The following is a 19,637-nucleotide window of genomic DNA, read 5'->3' on the forward strand; positions in this document are numbered from 1 at the left end:
ACAACAGGCTAGGAAAGCACCACCGCGTTGCGCTACTTGATTAGGAATTATTTTAGGAGGTCTAGAAAGGGTTCCACATGTTGTTATTCTTGTGGAAAACAGGTTAATGTGTAGAGGATCTTCCAAAACAAAATTTTAGGGTGGGTATAGGTAGTCGATTAGGTAAGTAGTATCTTCCTCGTCATCAGCACTATCTACAGAGCGTAGCCCCAGACATCGGCAACTAGAGGTAGAGGCATTGGAAGAGAGGGAGCATCTAGTTCTGGTAATGGACATAACCATAAATATTTATTAGTCGCATGACAAGACTCAGAGTCATAACCAAATGCTTTAACAGGTACATTGATTGTTTTCTCCGATTGTGTTTATGCGTTGATAGAACCTAGATCGACTCTATCTTATGTTTCTCTATTTATTGCGGGGAAGTTACGTCTAGTAGAAGAGTCATTTGATTGACCCTTTATTTTATATACATCAGTTGGTGAGCCTATTGTTGATATGCAAGTGTATCGAGGTTGCTCAATAAAAATTATCGATCGTGATCTTTGTAGATCTCATAGGGCTAGAGATGGTTGATTTTGACTTCATTATAGGTATGTACTAGTTAGCGTGTTGTAATGATAATGTTGATTTTCTAAAAAATATTGTTAGATTCCACTTTATAGGAGAGGCAGTTTGAGAATGGAACGACCATACATCAAAGTCAAAAGGTAGTTTTATTTCTTATCTTAAGGCCAGAAGGGTGATTACTAAGAATTGAATTTATCATCTTGTTCACGTTCATGATATAGACGCAGAACCACTGGCTCTTCTGTCTATTCCAGTAGTTAATGAGTTTCTAGATGTATTTTCTTAAGAACTCCCTAGAATAACTAGAGAACGGGAAAATTATTTTCCATCGATACACTACTAGTTACACAACTCATATCTATCCTTCTTAATAGAATGGATCCTGATGAGCTAAAAGAGTTAAAGGAATGAATTTATTAGGACTAGTGCTTAGTGTTATTAGTAAAGAAGAAAGATTACTCACTAAGAATGTTTATCGATTACTGACAGTTGAATAAGGCAACTATAAAGAATATGATCCCCTTCAAAGGATCGATGACTTGTTTGACCTATTACAAAGGGTCGAGTGCTTCTTAAAGATTGATGTAGGATTAGGTTAGCACAAAATTTGTGTTATGGAGAAAGACATTCCAAAGATAGCTTTTAGAACCAAATATGGACCTTTTGAGTTTTTGGTAATGTCTTTTGGATGAACTAATGCTTCAAAAGTATTCATGGACCTGATTACTAGTATATTAAGGCTATATCTAGAGGTTTTTGTTATTGTATTTATCGATGATATTTTGGTGTATTCACATTCAAAGATTAGAATGCAAATATTATGTAAGAACTCCTTTAAGTTATTCGAGACTGAGAACATTATACATAGTTTTCTAAGTATGAGTTCTGTGGACTTTATAATTTTCATAGGGCCTATTCTATCACATGCAAGCATTGCATTTGATGCAAAAAAGATTGAAATCTTAATGTCTTGGACCAAATCCATTACTCCGTTAGAGGTTCATAGTTTCTTAGGGTTAGCTGGATATTACAGAAGGTTTCTAGAGGGATTTTCTGCACTTGCAACACCTTTACGGAGCTGATTCAAAAAGCAACTAAGTTTAATATTATGCGCATATTTTCCAAGAGTTGAAGCACATGTTGACATCAACTCCAATTCTAGAATTAACAAAGGGTTCATAAGGCTATGTGTTGTACTATGATGCTTCTGGTGTCAACTACGAATATTTTATAATGAAACATTGTGAGGTTATCACATATGCTTCAAGGTAATTAATAAAGCATGAGAAGAATTATCTGACCCATGATTTAGAATTAGTTTTTGTTGTTCATGAGTTCAATATCTTGATACATTATTTTAATGGAATTCATGTTAGCTTCTTCACAGATCATAAAAGCCCTCAATATTTGTAGACAAAAAGATTTAAATCTGCAATAGCATCGATGGCTTGAGATACTGAAAGACTATGACGTGTATATTTTATATCATTAAGTAAAGAAGAATGTAGTAGATGATTCCCTTAGTCGAATATCCATGGAAAATTTATCCTATTAAGGTTGTAGAAATGTGAGCTAGCGCGAGAGATTCATTATTTAGCTAGCTATGGAACAAGATTGCTAGAGGAAGAATATTGTGTGGTAAAAATTAAGGACATAGTCGTATCATCTATAGTTGTGGAAATAAAATCACAACAACAAGGGGATCCTATTTTAGAGATTCTTAAAGCCATGTCTCAGGATCATCAATCTTTAGAATTTTATATAACTGGAGATTGAGTCCCTACATATAATGATGGATTGTGTGTTCCAAATTTTTACAGGGCTTTGACATCGGATTATAGAAGAGGCACATCATTCCTAATATTCTATTCATCCTTGTTTGATGAAGATATACCATGATATGAAGGAGATCTATTTGTGACACGAGATAAAAATGGTAATTTTTGAGTTTGTGGCAAAGTGTCCTATCTGTCAATAGGTGAAGGTTGAGCACCAAAATTGCGCTGGGCTATTTCAGGAAACAGTCATTCCTTTGTTGAAGTGGGAAGAAATTAATATGGATTTTATTACAATATAACCTTGATTGCATTGTAAATATGATCCTATTTGGGTAATTTTAATGGACTAACAAAATCAGGCTATTTCTTACCATTCAGAGCAACTTTTACAACCGACGACTATGCATGGCTCTATGTAGAAGAGATTTTTTAGGCTACATGGTGTGCCGATATCTATTTTCTATTGTGAAAAAGCACAATTTACCGCAAAGTTTTGGGAGTATTTCAAGAATGTTCTGGGTACACAAGTTAATCATAGTACATCCTTTAACCCTCAGACAGATGTCCAGACTTAGCGCATGATTTTTACACTCGAGAAATGTTGTGTATGATATAATTCTAAGGAAGTTGGGATGACCACTTTTCTTTTATCGAGTTTGCTTACAACAATAGTTATCATTTCAGCATTGGGATGTAATCTTTTGAGGATTTGTATGGGTGAAGATGTAGGTCCCCCATTGGATGGTACGTGGTTGGTAAGTCAATGTTGATTGAACAAGACTTAATAAAACAGACAGTAGAGAAAATTAAGATCATCCAAGAGATGTTTCAAACAGCTCAAAGCTGACAAAAGTGATACTCACATGTGCGACAAAGGGACTTAGAGTTATGTGTCGCTGCGTGGGTATCCTTGAAAGTTTCACCTATAAATGGTGATATGAAAATTTTATAAAAAGATAAGATTATTACAAGATTCAGTGGGCAATACTATATCTTTTGAAAGGTAGGGCTAGTGACTTATGAGTTAGAATTGCCTTTGGGGCTTAAATCTATTCATCCATTTTTCCGTGTGTCAATAACGACCCTAAAAATGAACTACGCTGAACTAGAGATTCACTTGTGTTTTATGGGATTTTAAATATAAAATATAATGTATAAATATGTTTTTAGATTAGTCCAGTTGAGTTTCAAATAAAACGTCAAGGAACAACTAAGACGTTCGACGACTAGTCATGTACATGTGTGTGGTCTAGTGTGACTTTTCATGTTTCATGAGTTGTTTTGTGTCTAATTTAATAGGAGGGGACCGTAAGACCTAGATGAGCATGTTTTGGTGTTCAACATCAGAGTACGGATCCTCAAAGGACCCACAAGGCGCCTTAGAAGAGGACCCCAAATCTTAGCAAAGATATTTTGAGGTAGTGTCAAATGAGAGCCCCAATGGACGACAAGTTGTTCAATCGACTACAAGTCAACCTTGGGCGTCGATTGGATCTTAATTTAATTATTACTTTGTTATTCTCTAACAAAAGTTATAGGCCTCAATGACGGGGTGTTATTCCATCTACGGCTAGTAGATAGTAGGGCGTCGTTTAGGCCTGCATTTCCTGCTGCAACTTGGCCAAGCTTGGGGTGATATGGTAAATCCACCCCAAGTATTTTAAAGTGTATGGATGGTTGTTTTAGGTGTATTTAGGTATTTTAGGATTACTAAATTTCTAAAATCCTCTGTTAGATCATAGCACCTAAATCAAAACCCTTCCCGCCCAATGTTCTCTTCAAGAAACCCCAAGGAAGCTCAACGTCAAAAATAGAGCTAGGATTACGAATTGCAACGGAGTTCTTATTAAAATCTCTTTGTATTTATTATAATAAGGTATGTGATTTATTAATCTAAGGCTTTCTTTCACTTTAGCGACAATTTCGAAGTGATTTTCTAAGATTTCAAAGTTAATGAACAAGTCTAATTTTAACTCTAAGTCATGGGTTCCCGCATTTAATGTTTTTAAATTATTAGATTTGATATTATTGATTTATAATTGATTTTTTCCGATGAAACTCACAATGAACACTAAATCTTCTCAAATCTCTCAATTTTGCTTATGAATAAGTTGATTTATGATATAATGATGATAGAATTGAGTTTATATTACATTATAATGTTGATTTTTATGGTTAATTATGTTATTATATTGTTAAATGATGAAGATGTTAAGGACTGGTGATCTTGGCTATTGGAAGAGGTAAGTTGACCTAATTCCCTTGTTTAATGTAGAACTAATTTAGAATTATTATTGATTGTTATGGTCCGCTTTTTGTGGTGGTGCTTATGTTTTGTATATGATTATTATCATGGAATTATCGGTATTCCTTATGACCATCTTTAAGAAAGTCATAAGTGCTATCCTGATAGACCTTGGTTTGCAGCCCTAGTGGACCCATCCTTGGTAGAAAAAGTATTATGAGTTGGTAGGACTAAGTAATTTTACCTTATAAAATACACCTACGGAATGATTTACTCTATAAGAAGAAAGGCAAATCACCGAGTGGATATGCTTGTGGTACAAGCTCTACTTTAGAGGAGACTAGAGTACAAAGAAGCCCTTGATATCCTTTAACCATGTGACAAGATGGGAAATATCCTATTTCTACCCTTGGTAAGTAGAACACCCTCGTTGAGGTAGGGTAGGCTACATATTCCATACCTAGATAGTGTGGTCTATGTGGTTAATTCTCGTCTTATTATATGTGATGTACTCTCTAGTTATTGGATATATTCTAAAACATATGAGTTCCCCAAGTTTTCTAAGACCATTATGTCAAGTCCATAATTGACTTATCTCTTAAGTGTATTTAATGAATAATCTTGATATTTCTAAATAATGATGAATATAAAGGTTCTTATCCATAGTAGCTATGAGGATTGTTTAGGTATACTTGAAGAGGGTGTATGGGAGGTGTCTTCATGTCTTAGCGAAATGGGTGGTAGAGTAATCTTAAGTACAGAGTCTAAATGATGTAAAAACTTACTTTATGAATATGGAACTAAGTATTATGTGATGGAAAGGAACATCCTTAATTTTGGTAGTCTTGAGGATTATCTATTTGTGTGTGACGAGGTTGTATAGGCGGACTCTTCATATCCTACGTAGGTGGGTCTTAGGTTAACCTTTAAGAGGTGATCTAAATGCTTAAATGGATTCTATGTGATTATGTTCATATCTTGTGGATTATTTGGATATTGTCTTATATATGATTGTTTACTTGTATTATGTCTCTTAAACTATTATTATGTAGGTTTTTATCTATCAAAATGTCATGATAGCATGTTTCTATACTAAATTTCCTTTTTCATGGTTTTGCATGGCTTACATACTTTTTGCATTAAATGTTCTAACCCCTTATTTTCCCTATTTGACTAAAGTGTAGGGGTTAGAAATCTCTATATGCCATGGATGTTGGATAGGCTTTCAAGGGTTGAAGATGATGCTTGGTGAGTCCACATAGATTTGAGGAAAAGATCCACATGATCCTTTATGTCTTTAATCTTTATTCTAACTCTTTTTTAGGAATAGTGACTATGATGTACTCAACGGTATTAGATGGTTTATGAGACAAAAGTGTTGTAAAGTTAATTTTTGTAAAGAAGTCTCCTACTTGTTTGTTAATGAAATTATTATTCGTGTGTGAATAAAGATAAATTCTTATTTATTTTGATTATATTATGCAATGAATGATCTAAAAGGCTTCTATGAGACTTCTCAGAGTCTTGTATGCCGTTTACTTCTAGGGGATGCTCCTAAGTCTTTACAATATTGATTCTACAGAAGTGTGTAGTAGACCCCTTTCGTGTTGTCCTAGCTGAGGATGTTGATATCACAGAGTAGTTGTTCCACATGGACACTCAAATTATCAAATAAGATCGGATGGTCTGTAAATTAAGGACCAAAGAGGTGGCTTCATTTAATGTGATGGTTCATTAGTTTGTATTAGTGTAGTAAGAATAGATACCAATCTATATTTTAAAAAAAATATATATTGTTCCTTATTATTGTAATTGTTGTTGTTGTTTTATATTTGCTCTCACTTTTATTGCAGAGGTATAGTGCTTCCCTAATTATGTCATCGTTTGAAACGCCTAGGTTAAATATATGCATTTCATGTTCCTGGATAGTCATATTTACAAAGGATATTCTGCCTAAATTTTTGAAACTACAAATGACATAACCGCATGACTCCGATTGTTTCATTCAAGGATGAATTTTTTGAAGTGGGGAAGAATGTAACACTCTTACTTTTTAAAACGTCTAAATTAACTCGTATTTTTGTGGAAAGACAATGAAGGTGGCATATAAGTTAAGAAGAATAGGTATTTCCTATATTATGTTTTCAATGGTTGTATCTCAAGTTTTGTAGTTACGTAAGTGGCAAAGAATGTTGGTGAATGTTATGGTAAGTTTATTTTTAAAGATTTCTTTTAAAATTGGGTCAAATGTCTTAGTTGTTTTCTCCAAATGTGTAAAAATTTTGAAGGCCTTTCACCCATTAAATGAAAGCCTTACTAGTGTAGATTGCAATGCACAAAACCCCATATACAACTGAAATCGGAGTTAAGTGTTGTAAGGGTTTTAATGCAAACTGCCAGGGAAGAATCCGGGTCAGATAAAAAAATGTGGTTTGTAGGATAATTAACATTTTATCCATCAAAACATTTCCTTTAACTTCTAAAAAATAAATTAAGCTTAAGAGATTGTTCCTATGGAGTTCTTGCATGATTAATGTTAGTGTTGGATAATTTCTAACATTAAAGGTTGCCCCCGTTCAAAGAAATGTGATCTCTACATGTGACATTCGTTTTTCCCTTCTATTAGCTTAATTTGGAGCTAGTTTTTGAATACAAATTCGTAGTTATAGGTTTTTATTCAAGCTTTACACTTAGTTACTAAAGAAATCATATCAGGATTCTTTTATGGTTCTTTATATAAATTTGTACGGGTGTTTAAACAAGTTGGGGCAATATGACAAATCTGTCGATTTAGGCTTTGATTATGAATTGTATATAGATTCATACCAGATTTGTATATATAGTGTTTCCGAAATTTAAAGATATAAGTAACTACTTCTGTGAAGGAACAACGGTTTTGAGCTTGTTGGAAAGGTATCTTTAGGTTACTCCCTTCGTTCGATATGTTTAATTAGAGCGTGAAAGCAATATATAAGGGTAGTTAGTGCTTGTCATCTTGTAGATATAATTATGAGTTGTTTGATGATTTAGTAGATAGAAATCCTCATTTAGGGACTTAAATATATTAAGAACGACCCTAATTTAAGAAGAACTTGGAAATAGCTAAATAACTCGCCTTTAACCTATTCAGTTGTTTGTTGTTGCCCTTTGGGCTATTCTAGGTAGGTGATGAGCTATGAAATGCCTATGGGGGTTACGATGTTGTCTAATAGGACTATTCTATTTCAAATAAAGGTTATGTGTTTCCTACTAGGCTATAATGATGTCAAAGATTTTTCTATGTTGCCTATGGGACTATTTTGATACCAAAGTGGGCTATGTGTTGCTTATAGGGCTATGATGATGCAAATGAGGGCTATATGCAGCCCACGCAGCTATGATGTTTCCTAAGAGGTCTATGCTCTGCCTACGCGGCTATATGAATGCAAAAAAGGGTTATATAACATCATACAAAGACAAAGGGTTAACAGTAGGGATATGCAAATTCACTGACACTTTCTAGGGTTATGGGGGGCTATGTATGTTGTATTTTATTTGTACTTTCCGAGTTTATGGGGCCTTGGTTGGTTTTTTGTTTTTATCATTTTTGTATTTTTAGATTTAGAAGTGTTTTCGGAGGCTTATCTATATTTTTATTTCCTTACGTGCTTGATTTTGGTATATTATGATGCTTGTAAATTTTATCTATAACCTTTCATACTCTATACATTATTTTGGCACTTATGCCCCATTGCGTGGGAGTTGAATTCATTCATGCAGGTCCCGAAATACCACCTAATAGACCTCCTCAGAAATAGGATTGACATATATCTGATTGTCTAGCCTCTTTCCACTAGAGCTGTCAGAGATTGAAGGTATATTAACTTTTGTTGTATATGTCCTTTTGGGTAGGTTGGGTGGGGCCCTCCCGCCAATATTTTCTACTCTTAGAGGCTTGCATATTTGTGCGGGGGGTGTATAGCTACATTATGTCCATGATGGCCTAGTTTGTTGGTTCGCGGAAGATTATGAACTATTTGGTGTATTGACTTTATATATACTTATTTAAGTTTTATTATAGATATGATGGTGGCCTCAACAGTTCTATCAGGACTTTTGGTGATGGTTTGTTATTTATTTGTATGAACTTTTGGTTGTAGTTGTTTTTTAATATATCTGTTAATAGGGGCGTTACCGGTAGAGGGCTTAATTATAAGCCAAGATATTGTTGTTTGATTCCCTGATTGACTGTGGCTTCCTTGCGCTGGTAGCAAATGGTTAAAAAGGGTCGACTTGGGCCTAATTTTTTGCATTAGGAGCCAGTTTAGCCCAATTAGTTTTGTACATGATGTTAATCATGTGGGTCTATTGAAAAGAATGAATTCTTCGATTATATTTTTCTTTTTGAGTTTTTTGAAATGGAATATTCCTAATGAACTAGAATTTAATTCCTTAACAACACATTACAAAATTCCTCTCTTGTATTTGAGCTACCCCATATCATCCTTGTTATTATTGGGAAACATAATTGTATTTTTCAATGTTATTAATTGTTGTAAGTGATTTGAATGATGTTTTATTTCAAACATTGATCTTTTCTCAAAATTTGGATTTGTAAGCACTTACCTTTTTTATAAAATAAAACAATATACAAGCGTAATTCCATTAAATGAAACCAAATCTGTATTGGATATGTTGTATGAACCTTGTTCTATCTTTGAGGGATAAAATGGTTATTATCTATAGACCCTCGACTCAAAAAAATAATCGGCACGTGAATGTACAAGAGAAAAAGAGACACACAAAAAAGCATTGCACAAAATAAATGTAGTGAATGATTTTTATACACATTGGAAAAAAAACTATGCGATATATATATCATAATAGTAGAAGACATGTCTACCTATTAGCCTTAAACGGTAATCCTGACATTAATCCTCGACCACGATACATTCCTATATAAGGTCACATCCTCATCTATCATGTCAAATCAACTGCCCTAGTTTTTCATATCTCTCCAAATATATTGTAAAACCAACCTCTCAACCTCCTTATTAGTGCATCCACACATTTTATATTCATATTTTATACCATCTTATTCTTGCTTTTTAGGCAATTCTGCCATGCTGGTCTCCCCTGCATGTGTATTATGACTTAATTCTCATTCGTATCTCAGTGATTTTTCAGACACATCAATCTTAGCATATTAATATTTATTACCTCTATCTTATGAACATCTATATTCCTGATCGACCTACACTCTACTTCGTATAATAGTATAGTTGTAACAACCACAATAATTAACATACAATAAAACCTTGATGACACTTTTTTATCAAATAACCTAGCGTTGAATCTCTATTTCATTAATGTTTCTCCAAACATTATGAGACAATATTGTAAACTATCTAATCTACTTTGATTAAAGATCCAAGATAGTTGAGGTCTTTGATAAGACTATTGCATAGATCTGTACTTTTAGCTCAACCTTATATGTTACAGTGGTAAACATCAACACGATTACTCTATCTCAGTCCTACATAATCTCAAACATCTAGATTCTAGTTCCTGCTTCTAAATTTTACATCTATGATAAGTTTATCGTTCATCTTGTTTGTTTCTATTGTGTTATTTGTGAATAGCATACAACATGACACCTCTTTGGTATATGCCAAGTCAATTCATGTATTACTAGGGTAATTAGGAAAGGGCTTAGTGATAACTCATTGTGCCACACAATCACGATCAATAGGTGTACTGAATCACCTCTCATGTTCTATTCTAAATTCTTTCTTCATTGTACATATCCTTAAGAGCCTTTATATGGGCCATAATTAAACCTCCTAAGGACATATGTGTGAATTTTTCATGTAGTTTGTCTAGGTCTATGAACAATAATTTTAAGTCCCTTTTTTGTACCTATAGTGATCAAACAAACCTTTTTATAATATTGATGACTTCTGTACTTGAACGCCTCAATATTATTGTGTTTTAATTTTCAAATATACACATCTTCTTCATCGACACCACAACAAATTTGATTATAAAGGACAAATAATTTTGTCCCTTATAGAACATATCAGTAAAAATATTGTGTGACAAAAAAATCTTCATCAATCAATAGTCAGTGTTTGTCACTAAAAGTATAGAAAGACGATTTAGTGTCTCCTCAATAAAAATGTTTATTAACTAAAATAAGAAAAATTGTCCTCAAATGCGTAAATATTTTTGACAATTTTTTTATAATATAGGTACATTCCTTTTTGTAGTTAAAAGTAGGATTTTTTTACTAAAAAGTTATCAACAACGAAGAATTTGATCATCACAGATTATTTAGTTCAATTTCTGACGACACAAATTCTCTCAAGATTTATATGTATTGCGAGGTTGAAAAAATATAGTTTTTTCTGTGATGACCGCTTTTTATATAAAAAAAATGTTTCGTCTGTTAGGTTGTGGAGCTTCATTAATATATATAACTGTTTACGCGGTTTAACTGACTAAATTTTAGGCTGTACTATTTATTCTCTATTTATTCATTATAACCAAAAATTACTTTGATTTATTATTATAAATATACCTCACTGCTGTGAAATTTTACTTAGGGGGTGTTACCATGAAATATTGGGTTTTTCTCTTTCTGTCTATAGATATCTCATCTCTTTCTCTTGAAAGTTCTTGTGTTCTTCATTCATCATGTGTGTGCGCGTGAATTCGATCCTAACAACTGGTATCAGAGATAAGGAGATTCAACATGATCACTGAAGATGAATAGTTCAAAGCTTGGAATTGAGAAGTTAGATGGATCCGATTTTAGTTTCTGGAAGATGCTGATCGAAGATTATCTGTACCAGAAAGATCTTCACGAACCCTTGATCGGGGGGAAGCCAGAATCCATTACGTAGGAGAAGTGGAACCTTAAGGATCGCCAGGCTCTAGGGTTGATTCGGTTGACTTTGTCATGAAACGTGACGTTCAACATCGTGAAGGAGAAAACCACGTCCGGTCTGTTGAAGGCACTGTCAAGCATGTATGAAAAACCATCGGCAATGAACAACGTATATTTGATGTGTAGATTTTTCAATTTACAGATGTTTGAGAATGGATCCGTTTCTGATAAGATAAACCAGTTCAATATGATTGTGAGTCAACTCAACTATGCGGATATTAATTTCGAAGATGAAATTAACACGTTGATTTTGATGTCATCTCTGCCCGAGTTTTGGGAAAATATTGTTGCTGCGATTAGCTGTTCTCGTGGATCTGAGAAACTGAAGTTTGATGAAATACTATATGTTGTTCTTAGTGAAAGTATTCGCAAACGAGAAGTGGAAGATTCATCAGGTAGTGCTCTCAGAGTTGACCGAAGGGGGAGAAGTATAACGAAAGGCCAAAATCAACATGGTCGATCAAAATCAAAAAATCGAGGGAAATCCCTGAACAAATCAAACATGACTTGTTGGAATTGTGGAGAAAAAGGGCACTTTCGGAGGAATTGTACAAAGCCTAAGAAGAAACAGAATCAGAAATTTGGAGATGATAATGATTCTGTAAATTCTTAAGAGGACATTGGGGATGCTCTAATCCTTGGTGTAAAAACCTGGTTGAATCATCGATTTTGGATTCTGGTGCATCTTTCCATTCGTCTCCAAGCAAGGAGTTTTTCCAAAGATTCAAATCTGGAAATTTTTGAAAGGTGTATCTTGCTCTGACAATAAAGCCTTGGAGATTGAAGAAAAGGGGGATGTTTGCTTAAAGACCACCTCGGGAAACCCGTGGACATTGGAGGTTGTAAGATATATTCCAGGGCTCAAGAAAAATCTGATCTCTGTTTGTCAGTTGGATAGCACGGGATATGCAGCAGAGTTTGGGAAAGGTTCGTGAAAGATTGTGAATGGTGCTATGGTAGTAGCTCGTGGCACAAAATCTGGAACCTTGTACAGCACTGCAAGGTGTATTAACATGGGCGCTATTGCTGAAGCTGCTTTCGGTTAATGTCTGTGGAACAACAGACTTGGACACATGAGTGCTAAAGGAATGAAGTTGCTGGTTGCAAAAGGAGCATTAGAGGGTCTGAAGTCTATTGATATGGGTCTTTGTGAGAGCTGTGTTGTGGGCAAAAAAAAGAGTAAGCTTCACAAAGACTCCTAGAGAGCCAAAGATAGTGCGGTGGGAAATGGTCCATACAGATGTTTGGGGACCATCTCCAGTATCATCACTCGGAGGATCCAGATTCTATGTTACTTTTATTGATGATTTCAGCAGGAATGTAGGGGTTTACTTTTTGAACCATAAGTCAGATGTGTTTACAACTTTCAAGAAGTGGAAAGCTGAAGTTGAGAATTAGACCGGTTTGAAAGTCAAATGTCTAAGGTCTAAATGGAGGAGAGTATGACAAATCAGAGTTCAAGGCATTCTGTGCATCTGAGGGAATCAAATCGATATGAACAGTTCCTGGTAAGGCAAGGCAGAATGGAGTTGCTGAGAGGATGAACTGAACATTGAATGAGCGTGCAAGGAGTATGTGGATACACTGTGGGCTGCCCAAAACATTTTGGGCGGATGGTGTGAGCACAAATAAAAACTTGATCAACTGGGGACCATCAGTTCTTTTAGGGCTTAAGATTCCAGAGAGGTGTGGACAGGAAAAGAACTCAAGTACTCACACTTGAGGACCTTTCGTTGCACTACATATGTTCATAATGATCAAGAAAAGAGAGACAAGCTTGATGCCACGGCTGTGAAGTGTTACTTCATAGGGTATGGTTCTGATTTTTTTTAGTTACAGGTTTTGGGATGACAAGAACAGAAATATCCTAAGACATTATGATGTGACATTTGATGAGTCTGTCCTGTACAAGGACAAAAAGCAGAAGGTTCTACAGATCACAAAGAAAGTGGGAGTTGAGGTTGAGTTGGAGAAGAGTAACCCCACAAATGTCGAAGCAGATACTCAACCAACTCCTACTGCTGTATCTGAAGTGGGGAAAATTACACCTTAGGAGATGTTAAGGAGATCATCTACAACCATCAGGGCACCAAATAGGTATTCACCTTCATTACCCTATTTATTGCTGAATGATGAGGGGGAACCAATGTCTTTTGATGAGGCCCTATTGGTGAAAGATTTGATCAACTTAGAGCAAGCCATGGATAATGAGATGAGGTCACTTGAGAAAAACGACACATGGGTATTGACTGAGTTACCTGCATAGAAGAGAGCTTGGCTAAACAAGTGGGTGTTCAGAATCAAGACTGAAATAGATGGCAATAGAAGGTTCAAGGCTCGTTTAGTTATTAAAGGATATTTACAAAGGAAAGGTATTGATTATGCTGAAATATTTTTTCCTATTGTGAAGTTAACCCCTATTAATATTCTCTTGAATATTGTTGCATCAGAGAATTTACATCTAGGTCAAATGGATGTAAAAACAACAATTTTACATGGAGATCTAGACAAAGAGATCTATATGCAGCAACCGGAAGGATTTTTTGTTCCTGGCAAGGAACACATGGTGTGCAAGCTTACCAGGAGCTTGTATGGACTAAAGCAAGCACCAAGGTAGTGGTACAAAAAATTTGACTCCTTCATGATAAGGAGTGGATTCTGCAAAGTTAAAAAGGATCCTTGTTGTTACTTCAATAAATATACTGATTCATATGTCTTTTCACTCTTGTATGTGGATGATATGTTAAATACAGTATCTAGTATGAGGGAGATTAACAATCTGAAGACAAGGTTGTCTGCAACGTTTGAGATTAATGCTTTGGGTCCAGCGAAGCAGATTTTGGGGATGAATATTTCTCGGGATAGATCTGCTGGCACCTTAAATGTATCTCAGGATCAATACATTGAGAAGGTGCTGAGCAGATAAAAGATTAATGGTGCTAATTTCCGGACTACTCCATAGGCAAATCACTTTAAAATGTCAAAGAAGCAGTCACCCAAGTCTACCGAGGAGCGTGATCACATGGCACTTATTCCATATGCTTCAACAGTTGGTAGTTTGATGTATGTTATGATCTGCACTAGACCTAATATAGCACATGCAGAGGGAGTTGTTAGCAGGTACATAGCGAACCCTGGGAAAGAGCATTGGGAAGCTATGAAATGCCTTTTGGGATATTTGAGAGGTACATCCAGTACTTCACTTTGTTTTGGCAAAGGCAATGTGATTGTACAGGGTTTTGTGGATGCTGATCTTGTTTGTGATTTTGACTCGACCAAGAGTACATCCGGTTACATTTACACCATAGGTGGAATAGTAGTGAGTCGGATGTGCAGGCTTAAAAAGGGTGCTTCTCTTTCATCTATTGAAGCTGAGTATGTGGCAATAGATGAAGCTGGGAAAGAGATTATATGGCTGGCAGATTATCTTGAGGAATTGGGCACAAAGCAGAGCAAGAAGATTCTTTACTCGGATAGCCAGAGTGCCATACAGTTGGTTAAAAATCCTGTCTATCATTCAAAGAAAACGCACCTCAGAAGGCGATACCATTTCATTAGTTGAGCAGTGGAGGATGGTGATATGTGCTTGGAGAAGATAGAGGGTGCAAAGAACCCGACAGACATGTTGACGATAGGTATTAATGTTGGGAAACTGGGTTATTTAAAACCTCGATTGGTCTTCTGTAGTTGTTGCTACAGATGTTGTGGTGCTGTAAAAATGTTAATGATGAAGAGAATTTTTTTTTGAGAATGTATTTTTTGGATAACTGAGTTTGTCTCAAAGTGGGAGAACTGTTAGGTTGTGGAGCCTGATTAATATAGATAACTGTTTATGCGGTTTAACCTATAATATCCATATCTAAATTTTAGGTTTTACTATTTATTTTCTATAACCAAAAATTACTCTGATTTATTAATATAAATATACCTCACCGGCGTGGAAGTTTACTTACGGGGTGTTACCATGAAATATTGGGTTTTCTCTTTCTCTCTCTAGATCTCTCATGTGCGTGAATTCGATCCTAACTTGTAATGGCGGTGATCGCCACTTGTACCAAATGAGTTACCCTGCTGAGTCGGGCCACTTGCTAGTGCTATTGAAGTGGTAGACTGAGCACTACCATTACAAATTCATTGACAATGTCTAGAAAGACAACCCCTCAACTTGTGATCACACTGACCGCACCCAAGACATCCTTCTTTTCATGCAAGACACTCGCCAGGATGATTCTTACCACACCTAGGGAATGTGGGATAACTCTTTGTGCCTAAAATACTTCCCTAAGACTTAGAGCACTGTGCTCTAACATTCTAGTCGTACTCATTCTTAGAGGGTGGAAGACTAGCTGACGAAGGGGCTAGAGCAGAAAGCTTTTGCTGACTCTGTGAGTGATTTCCACCATTTGGTTTCTGCCATGAATAGTAATAGTTCCCCGCCTTAGCATTTTTATTTTCCTTGGCATGTTGACTAAGCTTATCACCCTCAACATGCTGAGCATGAGACATAGGCCTACATATGTTCATATCTCCCAATAACATAGAATTTATGCACTAACTTTAACGAAATATGAAACTCCATACAAGAACTTATTCATGTGAGCCCTAGAGTGACAAACCATGTGAGGAGCATACCTGGATAGTTTGTTATACTTAATTCATACTCTTGGACCGTCATGTTTCCCTGCCATAAGTTCATAAATTCCTAAGAATTTGCTTCTCTCAACCCTATTGGAAAAAACCTATCCAGAAAGGTCTCACTAAAGAAGTCCTAAGTAATACTCTTGATCTCATCCAAGAAATTTTGAATCCTCATTATTTTGGGATCCTAAGAACTCAGGCGGATTAATCCAAAAAAGGTCACGGACCCTTGTTGCTGCTGATACAACATTTGTATCCATAGGAGAATGAACCCGATTGTTCTAGTTGGTCATAATCTAAGCCAATATCTTTATGGCATTCCTAAACACAGCATTGGAGACTTCCTGATCTGGGACTGGAGAAGCTTCATTTGCATTCCTGGCGGTAGCTCTACAAGCAGACACGGTCTAAAATGTTGAACGTCATGTTAGAATGGAATTAAATCATACCTTATGCATGATAAGAGTAAAAAGAAAGTGAATTTTTCCTAAAACATTTTGTATCCTCACTCTCATCAGATGTGGTGCACTTCACACACATCAAAAGGACTCTACTTAGTGTGGCTTTTAAGACATCCTATGAATCTTAAACCTACTATTCTGATACAAAGTTTATCAGGACCTAAGCTATCCCCGAGACGCGGACATGGGACCTAGGAACACAAGTGATAACAAGCTAATTCTTTTGGCATGATCATGAGCATACTAAATAAAATAACTGATGCAAAAGCTAAATCATAATTAAAAAAGAAAAAATGGGGAATACCATATTCTATAAGTGAGATAAATGAAATAGTGATGAGTTTAATAAAAAAAGAATTTAGTCAATACTAACCTGAAACTAACTATGTCTTAAAATAGCCTCTAACTTAATACAAATGTTGGGACATGCAACGAAGTATAGAAAAAATTGAAACTAAAGGTCTGAATACTTAAAAAAATAGTGACTATTGTTTACAGAGAATGAGGATTCACCATTAAATATGGTGAACTAGTGATCGGGAATCGATCTAAGCGTAATCTAGATGTGAGAACCAGAACCTACATCACAAGAAGATGTAGCGCATGTATGTGTTAGTATTTGAAGGTACTAAGCATGTAGGATATATTAAATTTGAAATAAAACATAACTGAACAAGCAAAAAAGCATGTATAATAATCTAAACATGATATCTATAATGAATTATGAGCTAACTTGATGCAATGATTAAACTTATAATATGCTGAGACTGAATACTAGTTGATTTGTAAATATGGTCAATGCAAAAGAATCTGACTAAACTGTTGGAGCTACTAATAACAATTAATAAAACCACATGAGCTAAATGTGGAGTCCGATGTATGCGCCTCATTGAGAGCACCTAATACACCATGCTAAATTTCTGTAAATACTGGAAAGCTGAAAAACAAATATGAAAACTGAGAATGCAAGAATTAATAGAATAAACATGCATTTATAACTGATCCATGCATATCTGAAGTAACTTAAATATCTGAGCTAGAATGTGCAATTCATGAACCAATGAATATACATATCTAGGGTTCTGAAATCCATGTGATAAACTGAATAATAACTTTACGATATGATTCAGAACATATATTTAACTAATTTATGATGATCTATTGTAACTCGAGAAACCCTAGGGTTAATCATGATAAGAGAATCATGAATTGATTGATAACTAGGGATCTAATGCGTGAAATAAAACCACTAGTGAAATCCCACATACCTGGTGATGAAATCCACAGAGAAATATTTAGATTTCAGGGTTGGAATTGAAAGAACCTTGGTGTGTTCTTAAAAAAAGGTTCTTGATCTTTTTCTCCATTGTTATGTTTAATTTTCTCTGTTTTTATGTAATGATTTTACTTTGTTAAGTTTTAGTTAAGTTTCTAGACTTAAACTTACTTTAATTTGGTGATTTAGGGTAAAAATCACGTATTTTAGGATTTATAGGAAGTGGGAAAGGACAAAAACTGTTAGGATCGAATTCACGCACACACACTAGATGAATGAAGAACACAAGAAATTTCAAGAGAATGTGATGAGAGATCTAGAGAGAGAAAGAGAAAATCCAATATTTCGTGGTTACACCCCGTGATTAATCTTGCACGGCGGTGAGGTATATTTATATTAATAAACCAGAGTATTTTTGGTTACAGAGAATAAATAGGAAAGCCTAAAATAGAGAATAAATAGGATAACCTAAAATAGAGAATAAATAGGAAAACCTAAAATTAATAACGCTCCAGTACCTAACAATTCTCCCACTTGGAGATTGACTCAGTCATCCAAAAAATAAATTCTCACAAAAAAATATCTTCATCATCAACATCTTTACCGCACCACAACACATGTAGTAACAACTATAGAAGACCAACCGAGGTTTTACATCACCTCGTTTTCCCAACATCAACACATTTCGTCAACATGTCTGGCAGGTTCTTGCACCCTCTATCTTCTCCAAGCACATATCACCATCCTCCACTGCCCTGCTAGTGAAATGGTATCGCCTTCTGATGTGATTTGTCTTCGAATGATAGACTTGATATTTCACCACTGTATGGCACTCTGGCTATCTGAGTAAAGAATCTTATCGCTCTGCTGTTGCCCAATTCCTCAAGATAATCTGCCAGCCATATCATCTCTTTCCAAGATTCAGGCATTGCCACATACTCAGCTTCAGTAGATGAAAGAGAAACACACTTCTGAAGCCTGTACATCCAAGTCACTACTATTCCACCTATGGTGTAAATGTACTTGGATGTACTCTTGATCGAGTCAACATCCCCACCAAGATCAGAATCCACAAAATCCTGTATAGTCATCTTGCCTTTGCCAAAACAAAGTGAAGTACTGGATGTACCTCTCATATATCTCAAAACCCATTTCAAAACTTCCCAATACTCTTTCCCAGGGTTCGCCATGTACCTGCTAACAACTCCCACTGCATGTGCTATATCAGGTCTAGTGTAGACCATAGCATACATCAAACTACCAACTGCTGAAGCATATGGAACAAGTGCCATGTGATCATGCTCCTCGGCATTCTTGGGTGACTTTTCCTTTTACGAGTTAGAGTGATTTTCCAATGGAGTAGTCCTGGGTTTAGCATCATTAACCCTGAATCTGCTTAGTACATTCTGAAGGTACAACTCGTGAGATAGATATAAAGTGCCAGCAGATCTATCCTAAGAAATATTCATCCCCAAAATCTATTTTGCTGGACCCAAATATTTCATCTCAAATGTTGCAGACAACCTTGTCTTCAGAATGTTAATCTCCCTCATACTAGATCCAACAATCAACATATCATCCATATACAAGAGTAGAAAGACATATAATTTAATGTATTTCTTGAAGTAACAACAAGGATACTTTTCAACTTTGCAGAATCCACTCTTGGTCATGAAGGAGTCAAACTTCTTGTACCACTGCCTTGGAGCTTGCTTTAGTCCATACAAGCTCATGGTGAGCT

The 19,637-nt window shown here is 35.4% G+C and overlaps 1 protein-coding gene across 1 annotated transcript; it reads right to left on the reverse strand.

Annotated features, from left to right (window-relative positions):
• Nucleotides 1–16,455: 16,455 nt before the first annotated feature.
• Nucleotides 16,456–19,188, reverse strand: LOC138348052 (secreted RxLR effector protein 161-like). Its single transcript, XM_069296659.1, has 2 exons — nt 18,730–19,188; nt 16,456–16,566 (listed from the first exon to the last, which is right to left on the reverse strand). Exons 1-2 carry the CDS (start codon nt 19,186–19,188, stop codon nt 16,456–16,458), a joined length of 570 nt encoding a protein of 189 aa, XP_069152760.1.
• Between the last annotated feature and the right edge of the window lie 449 nt (nt 19,189–19,637).

Source organism: Solanum lycopersicum, chromosome 4 (genome assembly GCF_036512215.1).
Source record: "Solanum lycopersicum chromosome 4, SLM_r2.1".
In the NCBI taxonomy this organism is placed as follows: Eukaryota; Viridiplantae; Streptophyta; class Magnoliopsida; order Solanales; family Solanaceae; genus Solanum; species Solanum lycopersicum.